The 22561-nt window shown below is 39.6% G+C and overlaps 2 protein-coding genes across 2 annotated transcripts; one reads left to right on the forward strand and one right to left on the reverse strand.

The window, feature by feature from the left end:
• Window positions 1–1908: 1908 nt before the first annotated feature.
• rmi1 (RMI1, RecQ mediated genome instability 1, homolog (S. cerevisiae)) lies at window positions 1909–9122 on the reverse strand. Its single transcript, XM_029511055.1, has 9 exons — window positions 8885–9122; window positions 8230–8423; window positions 7387–7497; window positions 6665–6814; window positions 5509–5579; window positions 5147–5270; window positions 4823–4907; window positions 4394–4583; window positions 1909–3731 (listed from the first exon to the last, which is right to left on the reverse strand). The coding sequence occupies exons 2-9, from the start codon at window positions 8389–8391 to the stop codon at window positions 2552–2554; spliced, it is 2073 nt and encodes a 690-aa protein (XP_029366915.1). The 5' UTR covers window positions 8392–8423; window positions 8885–9122; the 3' UTR covers window positions 1909–2551.
• A 156-nt stretch (window positions 9123–9278) lies between these two features.
• Window positions 9279–22283, forward strand: hnrnpk (heterogeneous nuclear ribonucleoprotein K). The gene is made up of 17 exons (XM_029510491.1): window positions 9279–9326; window positions 10267–10339; window positions 10464–10609; window positions 11034–11131; window positions 11414–11470; window positions 12463–12506; window positions 14020–14092; window positions 14326–14439; window positions 15410–15538; window positions 15795–16126; window positions 16676–16723; window positions 18199–18238; window positions 19023–19038; window positions 19436–19468; window positions 19623–19690; window positions 19946–20115; window positions 21328–22283. Exons 3-17 carry the CDS (start codon window positions 10552–10554, stop codon window positions 21356–21358), a joined length of 1311 nt encoding a protein of 436 aa, XP_029366351.1. The 5' UTR covers window positions 9279–9326; window positions 10267–10339; window positions 10464–10551; the 3' UTR covers window positions 21359–22283.
• The last annotated feature ends 278 nt before the right edge of the window (window positions 22284–22561 follow it).

A 22561-nucleotide genomic window follows, 5' to 3' on the forward strand; every position in this document is an offset into this window, starting at 1 on the left:
ATCCAGATGAACCAAACTGAAGTAGGGAGGTACTTTATTGTTCCCCAAGTCCAATTTCCTCATAATTTTCTCTTCCTTTAATGAGTCACATTCTCAAGCTTCAGCAGGCATGAACAGACATACACACACAAAGATGTGCACACACACACACACACACATATGAAGAGGCATGTTTTTGCCATGAGGAGAAACCATTTGCTCATTTTGATGGAGGCCTAAAAGAGAGGTTGAGCTGTCTAAGTGGATTTTTCATTACTAAATGTAATAGGGCTACGAAAATTACAGCTGCTGCAGTAGAAGGGGTATTAGGATTGCTCATGTACTTTTTACATTGACATTTGTAATGACCAAAGAGGTACAGTTCAGCTATATATGAGCATTAGAGAAATTAGCAGGGTGCTCTCTCTCCCATGTGCGCGCTCTGTCCCTCCTGCCTCAGTCTGCTTCACTCATCTGCTATTTGCAATTTGGATAGGTACATCCAAACTCACAGAAGAATGAAAAAGCTTGTTTTATCTCCTGCTGCAGATCTAGACTGGGACAGAAGTGGAAGACTAACGTAATCAAGGAAATAATATTGCAAATGGAAAACTATTAGGGCAGTCAAGCACTTTCTCATGCTGCTTCTGAAATATGTTATTTATCATGTCCCACTGCACGACGGAATCAGTCTGAAAAATGACAGACCACCGCCCCACCCCCAAAAAAAAAAAAAAAAAAAAGTAATTTCCTCAAACCCACATGCATGATTCATTTCTAAGGAAATGATAAACATCAAACACTTAACGTCTATCTTTCTGTGTGTGTATGTATATATATATATATATGTATGTATGTAGTCAGGCTCAACAGTCAATCCCCAGGTGCACAATATAAAAGATCACACACATGATGATCTTTTATATTCTACATTCATTTTAACTTTTTAGATTTAACCTTCTTGTAATTATCATGTCCAGCTTTATTTAATCATCGCTGCACAACGAGATCAACTCTGTTTAACTTTATTTTCCAAGTATAATTACACCTACCTATTGCAATTCTCATCACAATTGCTCAATTACTTCCTATATTTCTATGACTATAGATAAATATCAAATTAAACGTAAAGTAACTGTTTTGTGGCGTGTTGTACACAACTACACTGAGCACTCACCATATAGCAACATGGCAGCCTAATTACCAATGAAATGTGCTTTATATAGTGAGCGTTTACTGCAGCATCACTCTCCAAGAGACAACACTCCCTGCCGTGCTTCATTTACTCAATCACCCAATACTTATTCCACTTGTATCTCCTGTTGGGTTGCCTCTCCCCCCTCTTCTCCCCCACCCCCGATTTCATCCAGCCTCATTATCACATAACAGGCTATCAACATTCATAGCAGGGTCCTGATTTAGATGTTCAACCTGATTAGCCCCTAATGAACTGAGACCAGCAGCCTAAATGGAAGTGCACACAGTAGTGCGCGTGCACACACGTAAAAATGTAAACAGATACATCCTCACATATATTCCCCATAGTACCTTTGTTAGTCTTTGTTTCGCTTCACCGAGGGCTTTGAGACTGCAACCTAATTAAACTGTAGTCAGGGCACATAATTTGAGTAGTAAAAACTGTTGAAATGTTTAATCTTTGAGAGGTCTCTGGTAGCTCTGGACAAGAACAGGGCTTTCAGTCACTATTATGTTTGCAGTGGATGTCCCAACGGTACATCTATTAAACTACTAAAGACCAATAGAGCTCAGGCAGTAGTTTCATTGTTTGGTCTTGTTACCCATCAAATACAAAACAGCACTCATTATGCAGGGAGGTATGGAAAGTTAAAATTGGCCAAAAGATCCTACTGCTTCAAAAATGGGTTAGAAAGAGTTTTAATGTTAGAAAAAATATCATACAATCTTTACAGCAATTTGTAATTTAATATACAGTAAATACAGAAAAAGAACCACATTGTAGATGTGCCCATCAAATCCTGACGCTCAATAATGAACTTCCAGAGAGAAGCCCAGCAGGCCAGAAATAATCGAAGCTCATGGCCTCTCCTGTATCTTTTTTTCCTCTTGTTCCCCTCTGTGGGAGTTAATTAAACACCCATGTCACCCTTGGATATTCAATCATTTTTCAGTCTGAAGAAATAGATGCACTGAATGAATGGAGATAAAATTTATTACAATCTGTAATGTTTGAGCTAACTTTCTGATAACCAATCAATATATAATGTAAATTATATATTCCTGATTGCTTTGCGTCGCAATGATGTGGTACATTTTAAGCAAGAAATCTCTTTCTGAATCGATGAATGAAATCCTTAAATGATAGGATGTCACAGTCACATTTAACAGATGGGATCCATTGCAGCACATTGCTTGGTGATCAGCCATCCAGTTCACACAGGCTGCTTCAGTAACATGAGGTAGAACAGCAGATTTGATAAGCAGTACCTTAGTTTCCTTTCATGAGGGAAAACATTTAAGGCAATGCTTATATGTAGTTTCAGATCTGCTTCCTGTGCAGCTACCTGTAATTTTCACACACGTCGCTAAAAACCTATGCGCTTATTTTTCTCCTGTCTCTCACTCGCTGCTCCAGCTCCCGCAGTGTTTTCTCACTGACCTGGGCTGCCTTGGTAACCAAAGCTTTTCTACCCTCTGGTTTGACCACAATGGTCATAACACAGCACATGTCCACCAGCTCTTCCTGGCATCTCCTCATCCCAGCATCAAGCTCACCTCTCAAGGCCGGGTCACGCTTCAAAGCTGCTTTCTGTGCGACAGAGAAGCCCAGCAGGTCTGTCAAGACCATATCGGACAACTCTACGTCCAAATACCCAGTTCCATCAGATATCGTTACACAGACACTCCAAACGCCTTTGCTACTGGTCAATTTCCCCAAAAGAGTCACAATGAAAGCTTTGACAAGGATTTCAGTGGTGTGGGCTTGTGTGTTGGACATGAAGTCTTCCAGCAGACATAGGTATGTAAAAGGTGGAGAGGTCAGAGTCAGAGCAGGGACAGTGGTATAGGTTTGTGGATCAGAATCTGTAATGCTAGAGGTTTTCGTCTGAGCTGTGGTGAGTGAGCTTCCACATAGAAACGCGGTCTTAGTAGGAAAAATATCTTTCACACTTTGTGATGATTTGCTGGTCAGCGTGTAACTGGATCCAGCCTTCCCAGGTTGCACTTCATTGGTTTCTACTTCTGCAGGAAAGCAGTCCAAGTCCTCGTCCATAAAATCAGTCTGATCATTGGTTAGGAAGTCCAATTCATGTGAGTCCAGAGCTGTTGGGGAGAAAGACGCTGCCGCAACCAATTCCTCTGTAGCGCCCTTATTAAAACCTTGATAGTCTCTCTTCCGTATGACAGATCTGGAATTGCTAGATCCCAACCGTGATTCCAACTCTTTTGAAGTGTGCAGCCCAAACTGAGCAGTTTGGAGTTTTGTGCTCTTTGCCAAACTGTGAGGATTTCCTGCTATGCTGCTGTTATTTTGCTGCATGGTATCAGGCTGCACTGTAACATTTGTTATTTTCTGGAAAAGCATACCATCCAACTCATCCAAGGGAAGATCATCATCAGGAAAGTCTTCTTCTACCATGATGTGAGATTGGACCCCCCGTTGAATCTTGTCAGAAGCCTCATGTTTGTTACCATGGTGAAGATCTTGGACTGACCCACCATTCCTGCTCTGGGTTAAACTACTTCTGTAAGAGTGGGTGGGAGGTTCACTTCTGAAAGACAGCAGCCAATAATGTTGGACTGAGGGGAAAATAGATTATAAACTATGCTGTTTTAATGGGTTGTGTTTTCACAAACTCAAGGGAACATTATCTTAAAAACTTTTTCGGAAAAGGAAAAAACACAAACATGGTGCCAAGATAGTTATGTTATGTAACACAAACTGCTTTTTTGCAACAGCTTGCCCCCTGGTAGATTTAGTCCAACGTTGATAATAATCAAAATATATAATGGTTATTTTTTTTTTATTCATCAATTTAAATTGGTATGAGTGTGACATTTTGATGCAGAACATATTCAGCAAAGCATTCCTGTTAATGTTGAAATGAAATGAAAGAAATATTTGGGTTTTCTTTTTTTGTACTACTCGAACAGAGGTGGTCCTTCAAGGTCATTTGAGTTTGAGACTTCTGCTTCAGTTCAAGGTATCTCTGCCACACCACACTACTTGATTTGTGGTATGTTGTGTATCTTATGTTGGCAGTACTGTGATTTAGATTACATTTTAATTAAGTGCAAGTGGTCTTCATTAAAATTAGCTGAATAATAACTGACATTTTGTTTTGAAAATAAACATAATGCATTTCAAAATATCAAGGTATATGTATCTGATCAAACAATAGAATGACAAGCCATCATAATGTGAACCACTCACCTGAATGAGACTCCTGAGACAATGCTCCTGGCAGAAGAGGCTCTTGACAGCTGAATACAGGTCTCACTGACCGTCCTGTAGCCACTGTCTTGAGGAGATCCATCCTGTACCATTTCCACCTCTTCCTGGCCTTGGAGACTAGCCAACATCTCTGCATCATCCAGCTCCAGGTCCTCTACTTCCTGGTTACCTTAAGAGAAAAGAAAGACAGTCTGTGCATCATGACTGTATTTATATGCATATTAGGAACTTGAGTTCATTCATCCATTCTTTTAATTAAGAAATATATATATTGAAAATTAAATAAATCAAAGCATCGTTCGTTTCTTTAAAAGGGTTTGAATTTCTTTAAAATGTAAAGCTCTCATCAAATTTATACCAAATCATTTTAGATGATTTAACATTAAACATACACAAGCTCTAGTGTACCTTGTTGATTTGCTAGCGGCACCTCCTCTTCTTCCTGCTGCTGCTCCTCTTCAGGAAGTCCCAGTGCCCGACACAGCATACGACCCTGTTAGAATAACACAGAAACATGCCAGAAAACATGTATATTACAACTGGTGGGATTGTGTCTGCTTCAAACAGTAGACAGTATTGAATAACTTTATATATTCTTGATATGTGTACAAGACACAGCATTCAACAGGTGATTAGCTCTGGTTTATATTCGTGACAAATGTGTAACAGGGCCAGAAAATATAGCCATGGATTGATAAAATTCTTCATTGAAAGACTAGATAAACAGTTTACCTGGTTATTCCTTTCAGCTAGGTCCTCTACCTCTCCACCCAGCACCTTGATGTTGGAGGGCCCCAACAGCAGCATCCCAAGTCTGCAAAAAATCCGTCCTTGCAACTGTAGCTTCACACCAGGCCTGTGAGAGTCACCAGCATTTTAGAAAATATGTAGCTCCTAGAAAATGCCTTTGTTTATTTAATAATAATGAATGATAAATATGACACAATAAATAAATATGTTCGTTCAGTGAATTTGGATTTCAGCACAAATATAACCATTACAGAGATGAAAGTAGTCCATCTGCTTCTCCAAAATAATCCTATATACATTGGCAACAAAAAGACATCATAAATTTTTTATAGATCACTCCTTACTTGAGTGCGGTGTTGAATGCAGGGATAGTCTGATACTCCATGGCCTCCAGGCTCTGGACTCCATCTGTCACCTGTACAACAGAGACAATGTATGTGACCAGGAACAACTGAAAATGGAAATTATTGTCCATTCTTGTTATCATTATTTATTTTCAGAATATTAGAAATTACTTGCTACAAAGTGTTTCAGATAACAATTCACACAAAATTTTACTGGTTTTCACTACGACTGAGTGAATTTTGAAAATAACTGCTGTCCTCTTTTTCCATCGTGGGTGTTAAGTAGCTTGAGGATTTAGAAATGGGGAGGGGGGGAGAGTGAGGAAGTGCTGTGTTTTTAAGAAATGCTATTCTTCACCATTCACCATTCTTGAGAAACCAGAGCAGTGACAAGTATACTACTTATGATGAAAATTACTGTCTGTACTTCATATTCCATCAATTCACTCTTTCATACATTCTTACTGCTTGTACCTCGCTCAAGCTCTCACACTCAGCAGAAGTCTTCGTTGTGTCCAACCATACACAAAGACAAAGCCTGCTTGTAGATTAAGGTTGAACAAAATGTTTGTCCACATTGATATTGTGTAACACTATCAAACCTGCTGTAGTCAAGACCAGTTTATCCATGACGCCAATAAATATATTAAAAAAGTGCAGTTTTTTGCTTGACTACTGTGATTACAGTGATCCTCAAGTTTTCTATTTAGAAAATAACAACAGACATTTGCACTTTAAAAGAGCAGTTTCCAGCAACAACCTTGCTGGAACTGTCTAGTATTAGGCTGTGAAGTAGTACAAATAATTTGATTGTTGTTTGGGATTGGGAGAAAATAATCTCTGCAAGTACAAAGGCCCTCTTAATTTGTTTTCTTGAGTCTGTGTGTTAACACAAAAGCCAGTAGCTCAAAATACATGCACAAACACACTAATTGTACATACCTACTCGTAATTTGTTTGTTATGGTATTTTTAAAAAAATACTGCTGCTAGGCAGAAATTCTTGTTTATCTTAGAAGATGACAACCTCATCTTCATTTCAAAATGTAATATCACAAATGTTTAAGGTCAATATAACTGCAAGGTCCACTGGTGTATTCATTTTAATAGTTCAACATCAAGACTTAAGATTGACTTGATTTGTAAATGCCTCTGACCTGCAGTACCAACATGCGGGTTGGTTTGGCTTCCCAAGGCCTCTGAGTGGTCAGTGAGACTGCAGACACATCATCATTGTTGCAGTCTGTGCCCCTCCACTTCTGCAGCTGCCCATACATAGGCTGACTGATGTCCAGAAATGAGTCAACCTAAAACAGAATGAAACCTTGGATTACACTGCATCCTGCATACCCATTTATTAAATATCCAGCAAAATGCCTGGCTCTACGTTGGTTGCAATATACAATATCAACTATAAACAGAAAAAGTGGGATTCAGTGGCGCTTTGTGATACCATGGCTTCTGACTCCACTCCAATCATCTCTGTCTATGAAATACTCAGCAGCCTCAATTTTCATGCAACAGATTGTTATGCATTTATTTCATCTATAATTCATTCATTCATCCATCTTCAACCACTTATTCCTTTCTTTTGCTGGTCCGAATGTGTACATTCTGATTATTTCTCATTGTGTATTGCTACATGTTTTCTGTTATATACTGTTGCTAACGTGAGTTATTGTTATGTGAACTTGTCTTTCCCCACTCCTCTGGTGGAGTAGATACTGTGCTCCACATGGTGATAGCATTTTACACATATTTGCTTTGAGCAAGACTATTTTATTTGAACCTTCCACTGGTGTGCCAATTTATGTACAAATTTAAATCTAAAGAGGTGAGATGCAATTAATAACATCACATAATATCAACAAGGCTGTACCTGAACACAGAATATGCCATTGAGCTCAGTCTTCTGAGCCTCACCAAGTCCTTCAGGGAGAACAGGATAGTCAAGGTCTCTCAGGTCTGTTAACAGCCACTGGTCCAACACCTAAAATTTCACATCATGCAAAATAAATATATAAATAAATAAATTGGACTTGGAGCAATGCAGTTGGTAATCAACAATATTTAGGTACGCTGAGGGGTACAAATGATGCATCAGTGCAGGAAAACATACCGAGCATGACGCAACCTCAAGCTGGTACATCTGACACAAGGAAAATGTATTCATTCTGTTTACACATTTTTTTCTCCCCTGCTATGCTGCATGTTCTCAGTCACCCACTTTTGTTCAATATTCAACACTGAAGCTAAGTTTTAATCTCAGCTGACAGTCGTAATTGCTCTTCACGTTTAGTCTACATTTTAAGAGAAGTTTAACTTTCCCATCACACGCCCTGAAAGTCTATAGTGTTTGCGATCTTTGCTTCATTCAACAAGTTTAACAATTAGAGACTGTTGACATTGTTTAGAATTTATTTATTTATTGTTATTTTAGAAGTAGGACAAGAGAGAGATTCAACAGTGGGAACAGCTGCTTGTGGATGGCAAACCCAAAGCAGTTATAGCATCAACTGGACTAAAGCCAGTAGTCTGTAAACAACTTATCACATAAAAACAAGTGACCATCTTTTGAATAGAGACAGAGGTAGTCAGTCCATACGCAAAGAAAACCTAAGACAAGGGACGCTGCAGAAACAGCTAGTAAGGGGACATCGATTTAATCATGTGATCATCTTATATTCTGCTATACAGTTGGACAGCCAGATATTCTGCCCACCTGTTGGTTGATTTGCTGTTGTGACAGTCGACCTGCCCCTCCTGCCTCTTCCTGTAGCCACAGCAAGCAGGCTTCCAGCCAGGCAAAAGGCACCTGGACATACCAGGACGTCTGCAGCCAGGCTTCAGTGGCATGGACCACTGCCAGCGTGTCAGGGGGCATCGTCTTCCCGCTTCAACTTCTCCCTTTGCTTTCTATTTGTGAACACAGTTTTTATTTCTTTGTGATTTACACATTTGCAGTCTCATTTGCAGAGTTAAATGATTACCATTCAAAAACAGTAACGCACAGCTATGTTTGTAAAAACTGTGCTTACTGTGGGTTTTTGCCATTGAACATGAAATGTTAGATGTGCCTCTGTTACAAGTGTTGTCTACAAATGGCTGAAGTGCAGCATCTAATTAAATTCACGACACAGCTCCCTGCAATCCCTGAGGTCTTAAGGGGGTCTGTATTATGGTGGTGTTCCTCTGCATCTCTGCAGGCACTTGACACGTTAAGATAGACCATGAGAGATCTGCTTGCTGTTATTTTCAGTTTATATCGCCATTGTTAAGCCACGAAGGGAGATCAACAGACAGGAAAAGGCGTGGGACAGAATAATACGTGCATGTCAAACTATTTTTGCTCAAGTCGGTGTTTTTGCAAAGGTTACCTGAGAAGCACTGAGGCAGGATCCACCGTGAAGTGTTATGGAGAGCAGCAAGGCGCCAAAGTTGACTAGCCAAACTTAGTCAGCGTTAGTCGGTGCCATGGTACCTTAGCTTTGTTTCGGCACATTCCCACAAAAACCCTAGTATTAAAATGGCAGTCTAACCAGAGACAGACACTCACTGGCAAGATTAAGTCTTTTAACAGGAATAACCTGAAATCAAACCGAAAAAGACCGACCTAACGACAACAACCGGAAAGGGGGCGTATTTTATGGATTGTTGCGAACCGCGCCGCTCCTTTGATTGACGTCCCTTCTAGCCAATTAAAAGTGTCTTCTGGCCGATTTGTTTTCTGTTCGGCCAATCAGTTCGCTTCACCTCAACTCGGTACATTTCCAGGTTCGGTAGAGAAGGAAGGGGGACGAGCGAGGTGTTGAGCCGCAGGTCTGTGTTTGATCGGTATTTTGTCCATTTTTTTCGATGCCGCACTGGGTGTAATGTAGCTTAATTCCACGTGTGTTGTAAACATTTGCGTCTGTAGCAGTTATTTGGTCCGCTAATCTCTGCCAAGCGCGACACTAGCTAATTAGCCGTCCAAGCTAGCCCCTCTTGTGCTGAACCGAAAATATGGCAACATGGCGAAATTCCTAGCCGCTAGCTTAAGGGGCTAAGGCTGGTCTTTGTATTAATCGATTGGTTATGTTCAATCACACGACGCCATTTAAATCAGCAACACGCTGCAGCGTTTAGTGTGTTACGTAGCCAGTGAGCTGTTTGCAAAGAGCATGAGCGAAATGTACCATGAAGACTTTTACATGCACATGATGTATCGTAGTCAATACATTTCCCTCCAGGCTAGTTAGCCAGCCAGGCAGCTAGCCACGTTAATGACTTAGCGATAGATTAAATTGGGCTGACTAACTTTCGGTTTACACACAATCACTGGCTCGGTGGCATTGTTTGTGAGGCCGTAGACTGCGTGATGTTGTCAGATTGATGTTCTTCTGGCTAAGATAGTAGTTTTATGTGTACTTCGGAAGATAATATAATTATCATCACTCATCTCGTTATTAAAATGCCGTAGTAAGTCCACACTTCCAATAACTCAAAGCCCCCTACCCGTTAAAAAAGGAAATCCAACAAATTATATCCTTTTAATGTTAAATTCTAACATCATAATGCCAATTGTGTCCCTACATATCATAGTGGGAAGTTTTCAAAGGGAACTGGGTGTATACTAACTGAGAGCAGGGTTGTAGTTTTAAATGAGGTGATCAATCGCTGCTGCCCTTACAGAGGAATTTATCAGTGATCGGTTTCAAACCCTGCCGTGTTTTCACATGCTATATTTCAGTATTTCAGCTAGCCTGTCCCTCCCCAGCAGGTCGCAGCAGCTGTTTGGTCCTCGGATCTTAGTTCCGCCTATCAACACGCCCTTGTCCCTGTAATAAATATCGGTGAGTGCCGCTATTCCGCCAGTTTTTTCTGTAATTTCATACCAGCTTCTTGAATGACAGGATAACCAGAACATAGTTTGTATTGTCTAATTTTTTTTCTCTATCATTCTTACAATGATATCAGAGAGGCCAATTTTCCGCTTCTCTCTCGCTGTTGCTGCAGCCTCATCCTTGGACCAAGGTGCCCACTGCATCTCTTCCACTATCAGACCATGGACACAGAAATTGAACAACAAGAAGAGACCTCATTCAGTAACTCAGAGAGTAATGGTATTGAATGCATCTTCTTTTTGGTTACAAATTTACTTGATAAATGTGACTGTTACAAATATCTGTTATGTCGTTAAAAAAAAAAAGAAAGAACAGCAGTGACAGTGTTGTAGTAGTTGCTTATACATGATTCAAACTAATTTGCGCAAGGTATCTAATGATAAAAATTTAGCTCAGTGGGATGGGTAAAAAGTTAAAATGTTTCTACAACAGATACTGAGAAAAGATGTATATGGTTTTGAGACCAATGTAACCTAAAATATCTATTGTCAATCTGTGATTTAATGATTTCTGTGGGGGATTTTTTTTTTTTTTTTTTTTTTTTGGGAGTTGAATGTTGCTTTGAGCATACAGGGAGGTCAGTGTGTGTGTTTTATTTTTTTCCCCTTATTAATTAATATTTCTGTTTATCTCCTCATGTTAGGAAAGCGCCCTGCTGAGGATGCAGATGAGCAGAAATCATTCAAGCGTTCCAGGAACTCAGACGAGATGGTTGAGCTCCGCATCCTTTTGCAGAGCAAAGTAAATCAGCTCGTATTTTGTCAAATCTCATGATGAACCCTTATGCTATTATCATGTGTTTTTGTCTTTGTTTTGCACATCACTTAAGACAGCTGTTTATTGCACCCTTCACATTTTTTTATGGTTTTTCTTTTGCCCTGATCACCTGACTGATCAGTTTAATTTTACTATTATGACATTAAGTGAAAAATTCTCTCCTTTCATAAATTGGAACACCATCGGTCAATTTTTTTTTTTCCCTTTGAATGCGTTCATGTTTTCAAGTATTTTCTGTGTTCTCAGAATGCAGGGGCTGTAATTGGAAAAGGTGGCAAAAACATCAAAGCGCTGCGTACAGACGTGAGTACATCTATTTTAAACACCATAACTCTTTATTTTGTTGACTATTTTGTTTTATTTTTCTTTCCTTTTTTCTTTATTTATTTTTTGTCTCTTTTTTTTTCTCCACTTCCCTCCACTGAGGTTCAGCCTCTCAAATCTACCCACTCTCCACTTTAAGACAGCTGTTCATTTGAGACATTTTTAAACTAGGACAAATGAGCAAAGTCTTTCTTTGGTACTTGGCAATGTTTTCATCTGTGTAAACAAGTCGTGTGGTTAGCTGATGCCTATGTTCATATTAGCCCTTTGTTTAAGAGATCTTCTGACAAACCCTTTAGAATTGGATTTGTGTTTTCCCTTTCATATGGATTCCTCCATGTGATTCCCTCAGTTCAACTGGCCCCAGCCTCATAAGTCCAATTTCATGTCTATTTGTTTCCTATAATGTTAAATTATTGTATGATGTGGTGGCAACACTGATGCTCTTGTTAGTGTAAATTATGGGGCACGGTGTGGTGTTTTGAGGTCACCCACAGTGCCAGTTAACATTTTTTATGATTTAAGACAGCCCAGCCTTTGCTTCATTAATTCAGTGTCATTGCCTTGTTCAATCCCTCTTTCTCACTGTCTCTGGTCTATTCCCGAACTTTGAACTTTTCATGTTTTTAATATGCCATTTCCCATTTTCCAATGTCACCTTTTCTCCTTTTCTCTCTTTGACAAATCAGTCTCTGAGAGAATCAAATTAAAGTCACATTTGCACAGTCTAGAGCCTGTATATTAAAAATGTATTCCTCTTCCCTCTTCCCTCTCCCTTGTTTATTATTTACTGTTGACTTTTTTGCCCACTTCCTCCTCTGTTGCCCATGTTCTGGATGGCCCCTCCTGCGCCCGCCCACCTGACACCCTGGTTGGCCCTGCCCATAATCGTGCCCTGTCCTTAAATGGGCGCCTTACTTGATTGACATCTGTGCTCGAATGGCCCTGGCCCCTGCCCATGCCACGCCCAGTACAATGCCAGTGTGTCAGTCCCAGACAGCAGTGGGCCTGAGCGGTATGTCCCTAAGCTCCTCCCTCTCACTGCCTGTCTACAGGTCAAACAAACAAGAAGAAATGAATAATAAATAGTCATCCTGCCTCTATCAAGTCACTGTATTTTAAACTACCTGTTCTCACAGTATTTTAGCCCTAGTCAAAATGCTTTAACGCATTCATGTCCAAATGTGCCTGTTGAGCCTGCAAGAGTCATGTCAACATCCTTTTTATATACCATTTTTAAAGTCACGTCAACATTGACGCATAGGCTGGTGTTGCGAGGATATCTTCCACAATGTGCCACTGTCTTTTAAAATCTTTGCTATAATCTGTGCAATATGTTTTTGTTTGTTTGTTTTTTTTTCTTTTTTCTTTCATTGATGATTACCTATCCTCTATTGCTCGTGTTTTCACCCCCCCTCACCCCAGTGGAAATATTGGTGTGTTGTTTTTTTGTTTTGTTTTTAGGTTTTTGTTAGTTTCATAAGCTCATCTGCTTCTTGCACCATCTCATTGTGATACCCTCATTCATTCTGAAACAGAAAAAGCAAGCTAGACTTCAAGTGTAGTACATGTTTGTTTTTCCTTTCCTATTTTCTGCTTCATCCGAGCTGCTGGAGCTAAGTGCAGATTGTCCATCTGTCCCACTCACCTTAGTTTTTTTTTTTTTGCTTTTCTTGCTTCTCCCATCCCTTTAAAAAAAAAAAAAAAAAAAAAAAAGGAAACAAACAAAAAAAACATCAACTCTAGTGGTGGTGAACTTCATTTTCCATGGTTTAATCTGCTCTTACTCTTCCTCAGCTTTCTAGCCATTCTACTTCCATGTACAAACTGCTTAAGTTCTCTTGATTAGTAACTTCATTGTGTTTATTTTGTCATTAGGTGGGTGCAGACGACAAAATTTTAATGGCCAAATTAAGAATCACAATACTTTGCCAAATCTGTAAAAGGACTTGAACCCTTTGCAATGATAAAAATAGGAGAACATTCATTCCCATCAACCAGATGTTGGACTTATTTGGAGTCTTTGTGGTGTGCATCCACCCAACAATGCTTTAGGTCATTAGAGTTCTCACTGGCACTATTGGTGCTCTTTGCTGTCAGGTCGTACTCAATCTTCACCCCCCTGGTCTTGCCCCTTCAGTGATCACCAAATGCAGTCACTTTTCTTTGGGTCCCTCTTTATTTTGTCTCTTTTCTTTCTTTTCTTTCTCTCTGAACAAAATACTTTTCTTTTCATTGCATTGTTTAGGATCCCACTTTTTCCCTTTTAGTGTTGAAATACCAATGACCTTGCATGTTAATGTTTATTAAACAGTGGAACTCAGCAATTTATTTAGCTGTGTTAGTCACATTAGTGTGTTAGTTCATATGGGGTTTGACTGTTAGTCTATGGCAAGAAACGTGATTTCATGAATACACTGATCTGAAATTTTGTTCCCTTCCTCCTGGGATGCCTTCCTGGCATGCCCCAAACCCACCCTCACTGTGTGGCTGTACTCTGCCTTGTCATTGGTGGGTGAAATATGAAGCATCCTGAGTATCAGTGCTGACATCGAGACGGTTGGAGAAATCCTGCTGAAGATTATCCCAACATTGGAGGAGGTGCTGCTCTTACTTTATTCCTCTGAATTCCTCACATTGGACCGAGTAAATTAGACTAGATGCACTAGTTAAAATGGATTTGACTGTGTATGCTGTTTTAGCATTTGCAAATTAAGAATTCAAATTGGTTAAAACTGAATTGTTTGAAGAATTGTCAAATTACTTTTAACTGCACTCTGGTTCATCTTGATAATATCGTTCAGGGATATTAACATGTTTAATGTTTTCCTCAGTACCAGCAGTATAATGGTATGGATTTTGACTGTGAGCTGCGACTCCTAATCCATCAGAGCCTCGCTGGATCGATCATCGGGGTAAAGGGAGCCAAGATCAAGGAGCTTCGGGAGGTATGTAGATACAAGGAAATAAAGATCAGTTTTTGCAGCTAAATAAGTTGGAATGCAATTTACAGACTTAAGTGTGAGTAATGTACCATATGTATTCTCACTCAGCCCTGTGTGCACCCAAGTACATGAGCATATTACACCCAGTTGGATAAAAGCTTTCTCTTATTCATCTTTTTTGTTTTAGATTCCCTTATTGAGGTGTTGCATTCTCCAAAGTTTTAACATACTTCTTCATCAATCCTCAATGTCCAGGAAATAATAAACTTCCAACACATGGATATAAACATTAAATGATGTAGTTGTGATTCAAATACCGCAGCTTCTGGTTAAAACAACCTTTCCTTGTTGTGTCCATTTTACTCTTTGGATTAGTGCATTGACATCATCAGACGGACCCCTTAAGGACAGAAGTGTGCCATCACCGCATGAATATGATATCTCAAAACAATTTTGTATTGATTGTTAATGACTTGTTCTAAGAGTAGAAGTGGACCCAAAACATGCCAGAAAAATACACTCACAGAATCAACAGAGCCAAACATTGACCCCTTTAGTGTCAATACAGGACTCATCCCTTATCAGAATAATCTGGCCCGATGCTGTTTTCCACATCTCTGTAGAAAGGCTTAAGGTGTTTTTACTGCTAACTCTAAACTGTATATTTTGTAATTAGAGGTGTATCTCTCTCTCTCTCTCTCTCTCTCTCTCTCTCTCTCTCTCTCTCTCTCTCTCTGTCTGTAAGAACACTGTGACAGTTTCATAAAGTCTGACCATGTTGTGAATTGTAATGATCAGTGACCTGAAGAAGATTTGATTGTATAATTGTATGATGCGTTGTCAAGTTGCAATTATACAATTCACTTATCAAAGTTTGATCTTTAATTTGTTACCTGCTTGTCGTAACTTCTCTGTTTTTATGTTTGCTCATGTGTGTGTATTTGCATTTTTTTTTTTTTTTTCTTTTTCCTAGAATACAAAGACGAGCATCAAATTGTTTCAGGAGTGTTGTCCTCAGTCGACCGACCGAGTGGTGCTGGTTGGCGGAAAAACAGAAAGAGTAGTGGAGTGTATCAAGACAATGTTGGAGCTCATCTCAGAAGTAAGAATTGTGCATACAGATTGTGAAGCCTTTTTGGGATATACTGCCCTTAAAACGGCGAAAGGAGAGAAAATGTATTAAAGCCATTAAGTGAGTCTTTTTTTTCTTACAGACTCTTTGATTACCAGTGGACAATGTTTTTTATGTTAAGAATAGTGCATCGTTGCCACTGGATTTACTTTTGATTTCTTTACACAAGTGTAAAATATGTGCAACAAATGTGGTGATCATTATCTGCATTGGTCCTCCTTTTTAGGCTCCCATAAAGGGCCGTGCACAGCCCTATGACCCAAACTTCTATGATGAAACATATGAATATGGTGGATTCACCATGATGTTTGAGGAGAGGGGGGGTGGCCGCAGGCTTATGGGAGCTTTCCCCATGCGTGGGGGCAGGTCCGGAGGTGGAGACCGTGGGTTTGACCGAATGCCCTCTAGTAGAGGGGGACGGGGTCCAATGCCTCCTTCTCGTCGGGATTACGATGAAATGAGCCCTCGCCGAGGTCCTCCTCCACCTCACCCGAATAGAGTTGGAAGGGGGAGTAGCCGTGGACGCAATATGCCCATGGGACATTCACACAGAGGAGGGTAAGAGATAGACATAATAATACAGTATACAGTGGGCTGATATATAATTTTTTTTCTGTCGCCTGCTTTGCTTTGCTTTTTCTCTTCTGCCCAAATGTAAGTCCTGCTATGAAGCATGGTAAATCAATTTAGTTTGTTGATGATTACTTTATTCACAAAAATTACCATTTACATTTACCAAAACATAATGTAAGCATTCTTTGCTATTTGAACACCATGCTGCAAAATTTCATGACCCATTCATCAGTTCAATTAAATTAAGGTTAACTGGAGTAAAATGATTAAACATATTTGACATACTAGACATTCTGTCATAGAGTTTCTTCTAAAGCGCACATCGTTTTTCCCCTCCACTATTTACAGGGAAGATTTGTTTTACTTTGGCTAATTCATTGGGTAGACTGAGTCCAGTATTCTGCATTTAACCCAGTGTCACATTATATGCCACTCTGGAAAAATTTGTATTCATGATTATCATTCCATTAATCGTATGTGCTCATCACTGTACGTCTGGTTGTGTTTTTGTCTTTTCCCCCATCTCGCCGACAGAGATGATCGTTACTATGACTCGTACCGTGGCTCAGATGACAGGTCAACGTAAGTTTCTGTCCCCAACCTCTGCCTAAATTTCTTAACTTATTTCAGAAGGGATACTTTGACATTCGGATATTCTGTTATTTTCATTGCTTGAGAATGCCCCAAGAAAGCTGCTCTGTAATGGTAATTTTCTGAAAGATTCCCCATTAATACCATTGTGTGGTGCTTCAATTGGAGTAGCATTTTACTGTGGTCTTTGAGAGGATTAAGTAATTTACTGCTGACAGTTATTCGGTGTATCTTCCATTCATGATATATGTGAAAAATATTTAAATGCGATGGATTAAAATTTAATGGCGCATGTTGAGGTATCCCTACATATCTCCTATTTCTCTGCTTTGTATTGTTAGTTTTCTGATAATGCCTGTTAGTCCATGTCTCCTGTGAAAATATTCTTCTTTTTAAGCATTTGTCCCCCTTCATATCCTTAACACTCACCACTAATTAATGCATTACAAACATTAATTCTCTACAATGTATTTGCTTATTGTGTCTTGGCCTCCATTATTCCTTTAGGCTTCTCCTCATTTACTAGTTTGCACTCCACTTATTGGGAGTGCTTTGTATGGAATTGCAGTAATGTTGTATGAACTTTTTCCTCTTGTAATAACCTGTGTAAGCTATTTACTACCAGTGTTTCTCAGATTGAAAGAGTGTACTTATGGTGGTGTGTAATAAGGCCATGTGCTGATGGTCAAGAACATGTATAATTACACATAAAACAATATTCTGGCAGACTTGTATATTACTTTGCTTCTTTAAATTCATTTTCATGTCATTTGAAAGCACATGACATCTTTTTGAGTGCTAGTAAACTATTTCCATTAGCTGGTTGAATAAGGTCTAACATGGGAATGTCTAAACTCATCACAAATCAGAATCATAATGTCTCCTTTAAGCCTAGGTCAACTGATATAAATATGGTGGATGTTGTCTGTAGAAAAACAATGATCCGCATGTATGCTGTGTTGTGTATTTTTGATGGGTATATGACCTGTCACGTGCACACAGAGACACTGTTTTAAAAAAAAAAAAAAAAAGAGAGAGGTGATATTAAATTGTGTTGTGGTTGTAGTTTGACACAACATTATCTGCATGCATGTTTGTCAAGAACAGCAACAGTCTCAAGTAAGTATCAAGTTAAGTCCAAGTAAGTTTTTGGGAGGGGGGCAGCAGCCCTTGGCTCTGATCATCATCACCACCACCTGTCACTCCACTCACCATAACACTGTCAGAGCTGTTCCTGTTACTGTGTGGGAAGATGGCTGAGAGGAAATGTGTTTATACTGTAATTTTGCACAGCATGTGTATGCAGTTTGACCTAGACCAGAAATCTTCTTTGGATTGTTGTCAAGCACTCTTTTTCTAAACATTTTCTATTTCTTCCTACCCCCACCTACATCTCACTCACATTCTATTTCTCTTTCTGCCCCCTAAACCATCTCCTTGCCTGTGTGGCACTCTTACGTCACCAGTGACAGAAGAGGCAGACCGGATCGCTATAGCGATAACATGGTTAGTGACCCTTTGCTAAATACATACAGCTCTGGTACAAGCATCTCATTGGGTGCCAGTGTTCTTAGCACACTGGTTAGTTCTAGTACTAGGCAATTGTCCACTGTGTTGTCACAATGAGTAACAGTGTATTGAAAATACAAACATAGCTGGGCACTTACGCACATGCATGTGGATAGATTCATCTGAGCCCTGGCCATATATTCAAGCCAGTTCTGGCATGGTGTAGCCATTCCACCAAATGACCATAATCACCACAGCTGAAGACACCCCATAATAATCAGCTATAATTGCCCTCTCACTGTGTACTTTTCACGGCCAGCCTGTTTTTCCTGCAAAGAGAGGGAGGAAGTTGGGGGTGGGCAGGGTGGGGGTGGCTATGGTTGGTTGCTAAGCAATAACGCTTTGTTGACAGACTGGAAGGTCTCTCGCTCTCTCTCCCTCTCTAAGAGCTGGCAGGATACTGCCTGCCGTTGCTCAGCAACAGCTTTTTGAATTGCCTGTTGCCCTGGTGACAGCAGCAGCTGAATAGCAGGTGAAAATGGGGGCTGATGGAGATGCAAGGAGAGACAGGAAAGGGGGATGGAGGGAGGGAAGGATGAGGAGGAGTCTGGTTTGTGGATTAAAACTGGGTGGCTTTTAGTTGAGTCTACTCCATGGATGAGGCAGCTGCATCATCTATATATTTTTGCCTACAACCCACCAGCCATTCATCTGGGATGGATAGATTAATGAAAGAGATTGGCAATGCTGTATGTAAACTGTCTGTGTTTGTTTTTTGCAGAGTGGAGGAGGATATGGTAAGTGCTAAGTCTCATGTTTTTTGAGGCATGATGTGGATGGGGTTTCAAGGTTACTAATGTGTTTAAATGTGGCTGAGAAGACAGGCCTCAGTGTTCCCGCTGACATTCTGTTGTGCCAAGCATTTTATCTGAATGCGATGCATAGTATTACGTTTATCTTGGCAACTTTCTGATGGAACTTTGCTAACATGGGGGGATTTTTGCTAGTGGTTTGTGATAATACTGGATATGTTGTGAAATGATACAAGTGGAATTATCATATGACCTCATTTTTTTCTTGTTTTCAAACAAGTTTGAGTCACAATATTGTTTTTCTATTTAGTTTTATTGCAAATTCCCTAGAAATAACTTTTTCGTCACTAAGTCGGTGTGCTCTCTTGCTTTTTCCTGCTAGACAACAGTTCTTCCTGGGATAGCTACCCGTCAGGTGAGTCTCTACTCTTCATTGATAAATATAATAGGAAAATTAGATGAGCCACGTGTGATAATGTGATGGGCCAGATTGATTTTTGGTGTTCTACTTACAATCTTGCTATTTTTGCCCTGCTCTTTTCACACCTCCCCCTTCCCTCTTGCATCAGGTGGACGTGGCTCATATAATGACATGGGTGGCCCTGTCATCACCACACAAGTGACGATCCCTAAAGATGTGAGTAAATGACAGCAACATAGCAAGCAAATTCACTGCAGAAAGATACATTCTTTTTCCACTCAAATTCCCTTTGAGATAAGTAATATTTAATTGTGTATTATCATATTCTAATATATGTGCAGCACCTACGGGACTGATTAAAATTTTCCACTTAAGGGATCCAATGGTTATATTGTATGTTCTTCTTATTTTCTGGCCCCTCCCCCCTCAATTGTTTTCTTTTCCCCACCACTGTCAATCTTCTTCCAACAGCTGGCTGGCTCTATCATTGGCAAGGGAGGCCAGCGCATAAAACAGATCCGCCATGAGTCTGGAGCATCCATTAAGATCGATGAGCCTCTGGAAGGTTCTGAGGACCGAATCATCACCATCACTGGCACCCAGGATCAGATCCAGAACGCCCAGTACCTTCTACAGAACAGGCAAGTCCTGACACAGTCTGGGTTTCTTACATTTAACTTCTATCTCAGTAGATGTAGAAATCCTTGATTGGACCACTTGGTTTTAGTTGAAATATATCTCCTGAAGTTAATTTTTCTTGTTAGAGTAGAAATCTTTGTCAACTTTCATGAGTTTGTTTGTGAGCTGTTAACATGGCTCACATCAGTTGAGCTGGACTGTAAAAAATTTGTTGATCTCAGAAATGACTGACTTTTAAGCTCATGAAAGCTACAAATACTTCAAAGATATGTTCTTTCTTAACCTCACTTTCAATCTACTGAACAACAAAGGCGCATAGAGTGTTGATTTGGTTAAGATTGTAAATGCATGTTTTCCTGAAAATGCATTACATAGTTGGTAACCAACTTTTCCTTGGGTTATGCATTTCTGTTGCTTGCTGTCTCTTCTTCATTAACCCCCTTCCTTTCTTCCCATGCAACCTACAACTCGTTCAAACCTTCCTCTTACGTGAAATGGCTGTGATGGAATAGACAAACTTTATTGTGCTACTTAATGCATAACATTTCTTTAAAAGGGTCAATGCAATTGACATTTTTCAAGACAAAAAAGTCTATTTTCCATCTAAGCCCTTTCACTATGAAGCAGGGAGTGGATTGATTCTTCCCCTGGCTGCTGCTGTGTGGAAGACTAGTGATTTTGTTGTTTTTAGTTAGCTCAACCGACAACAAATCACAGTCTGCCAAATAGCACGGGCTCCTCCTCTTCTGTCTCCCTTGGCAACCAGTAGGCATGTATAATACACACTACTTCCTTGTTGATGCTATCTGAGCTTAGCCTGAATGCTAATACAGCTGTAGACCTGCTGCTGCTGTTTCATGAGTAGTGTAGTGTTGCCATGGTAACTAACCCTACCTCCCTCTTCCTCTCCTTCCCCTTCAGTGTGCTGCACCTTCTTGGACACAAGGACTAACCACACCCCTCTTTTTCCTCCTCCTCCTCGCTCCCCTTCAGCCACTTAATGTCAAATATTCCCCGTCCCCCTCTCTGTCTGTCTTTCTTACACACTGTCTCTCTCTTCCCCCTCTGGTTCCTTGTCCTTTTCATTCCAAGATGTCACCCTCCTACAGTTGTGTTGTCAAATATTTGCACTGTCATTGACTTGTGAAATGCAGTTTTTCTTCTTGTGTATTTTATTTATTTTTTCCACTCTTTTTTTATTTTTTTTATTTCAGTGTGAAGCAGTACTCTGGTCATTTGCTGTAGACCCAGGAGACTCAGATTGAAGCAGACTCAGATTGCCCCCCCCCTTTCCCCCTCCCTCCCTCCCCCAGCCTTTCTGCCCCTGTCTGATAAAGCCCCTTCAGACTATTATTCTGGATTGTGGGTGTCTTTTGAATTTTATTTTTGTATTTTTTAAAGAAATAAATGTCCAACATTCCTGTGCATAAGAGAAAATGTAGATGTTCTGCATTTTTAAGAGTGTAGTTCTATAGTTTATCAGATACACTTTTTTTTTTTCTTTTTTGCTAACACATCTTTCAAAATATCCTTCAGTCTCCCAAGTGACAAAAATAAACATCCCCTTTATTTTTTTGATGGTTTTTTTTTTTTTTTTTTTATTACTTGAATGTGTATGTATGTGTCTCTGGTTTAAATTTGTCTTGTTGGCGTGTGTGGGTTGGTGTGCTGTTATCTATGTCAGTCCCTTTACACACAATTGTCCTACATTATAACTCTGTGAAACATGCAGAATGTAATCTGTTTCTCTTTTTACTTTTTAATAAAAATGTTTATTGGGGTCTTTTTGTTTTATTTTTGCTTTGTTTTTCGGAATTTTGTGTGGGGTACTTTTTTTTTCTTCTTTTTTTTTTTTTTAGATGAAATTTTACCCTTCAGGATTAATTTGGAAATATTTAAATTGGGACTGACTGACCGATATAAAACAGCGTGACTAATTTGTAAGAATATCTTCAGTAGTTTGTGCGATGAAATAAATCTGAATCATTTGAGTAACTTCACAAATGACACATGTAGCTAGAAACTAGGGATTATTGGAGGTCTGACATGTGCTATTGAACTAAACCATATGTCCTTGTAATTTTCTGTCCTCCATACTTGTTTGCTCATATTGTAGAAATGACATTGTCAAAATGTAAAATGAATAAAGATGATGCCACTTTTTAATGAACTTCTTTCTTTTACCTTCTGAAGAAATGAAAATTGACACCGCTTCCTGTTCACTGAGTGGTTATTGGATGCTAAAGTGGGCCATAACCTACAGGACCCTGAAATCCACATCTAAATGACCGATTATTGATTTCAGTGTTAGTCATTTGAAAAGTTACACCACTGAAGTATAATACAGCTCCACCTAATTTCATTCAAGTACTATTATAATTTTAATTATTTTCTATTTGTTATAAAGATAAGTTGTTTCTATTTTGTGAGTTGAGTAATTCATGCGAA

The sequence above is a fragment of the Echeneis naucrates genome, chromosome 9 (genome assembly GCF_900963305.1).
Source record: "Echeneis naucrates chromosome 9, fEcheNa1.1, whole genome shotgun sequence".
NCBI lineage: Eukaryota > Metazoa > Chordata > Actinopteri > Carangiformes > Echeneidae > Echeneis > Echeneis naucrates.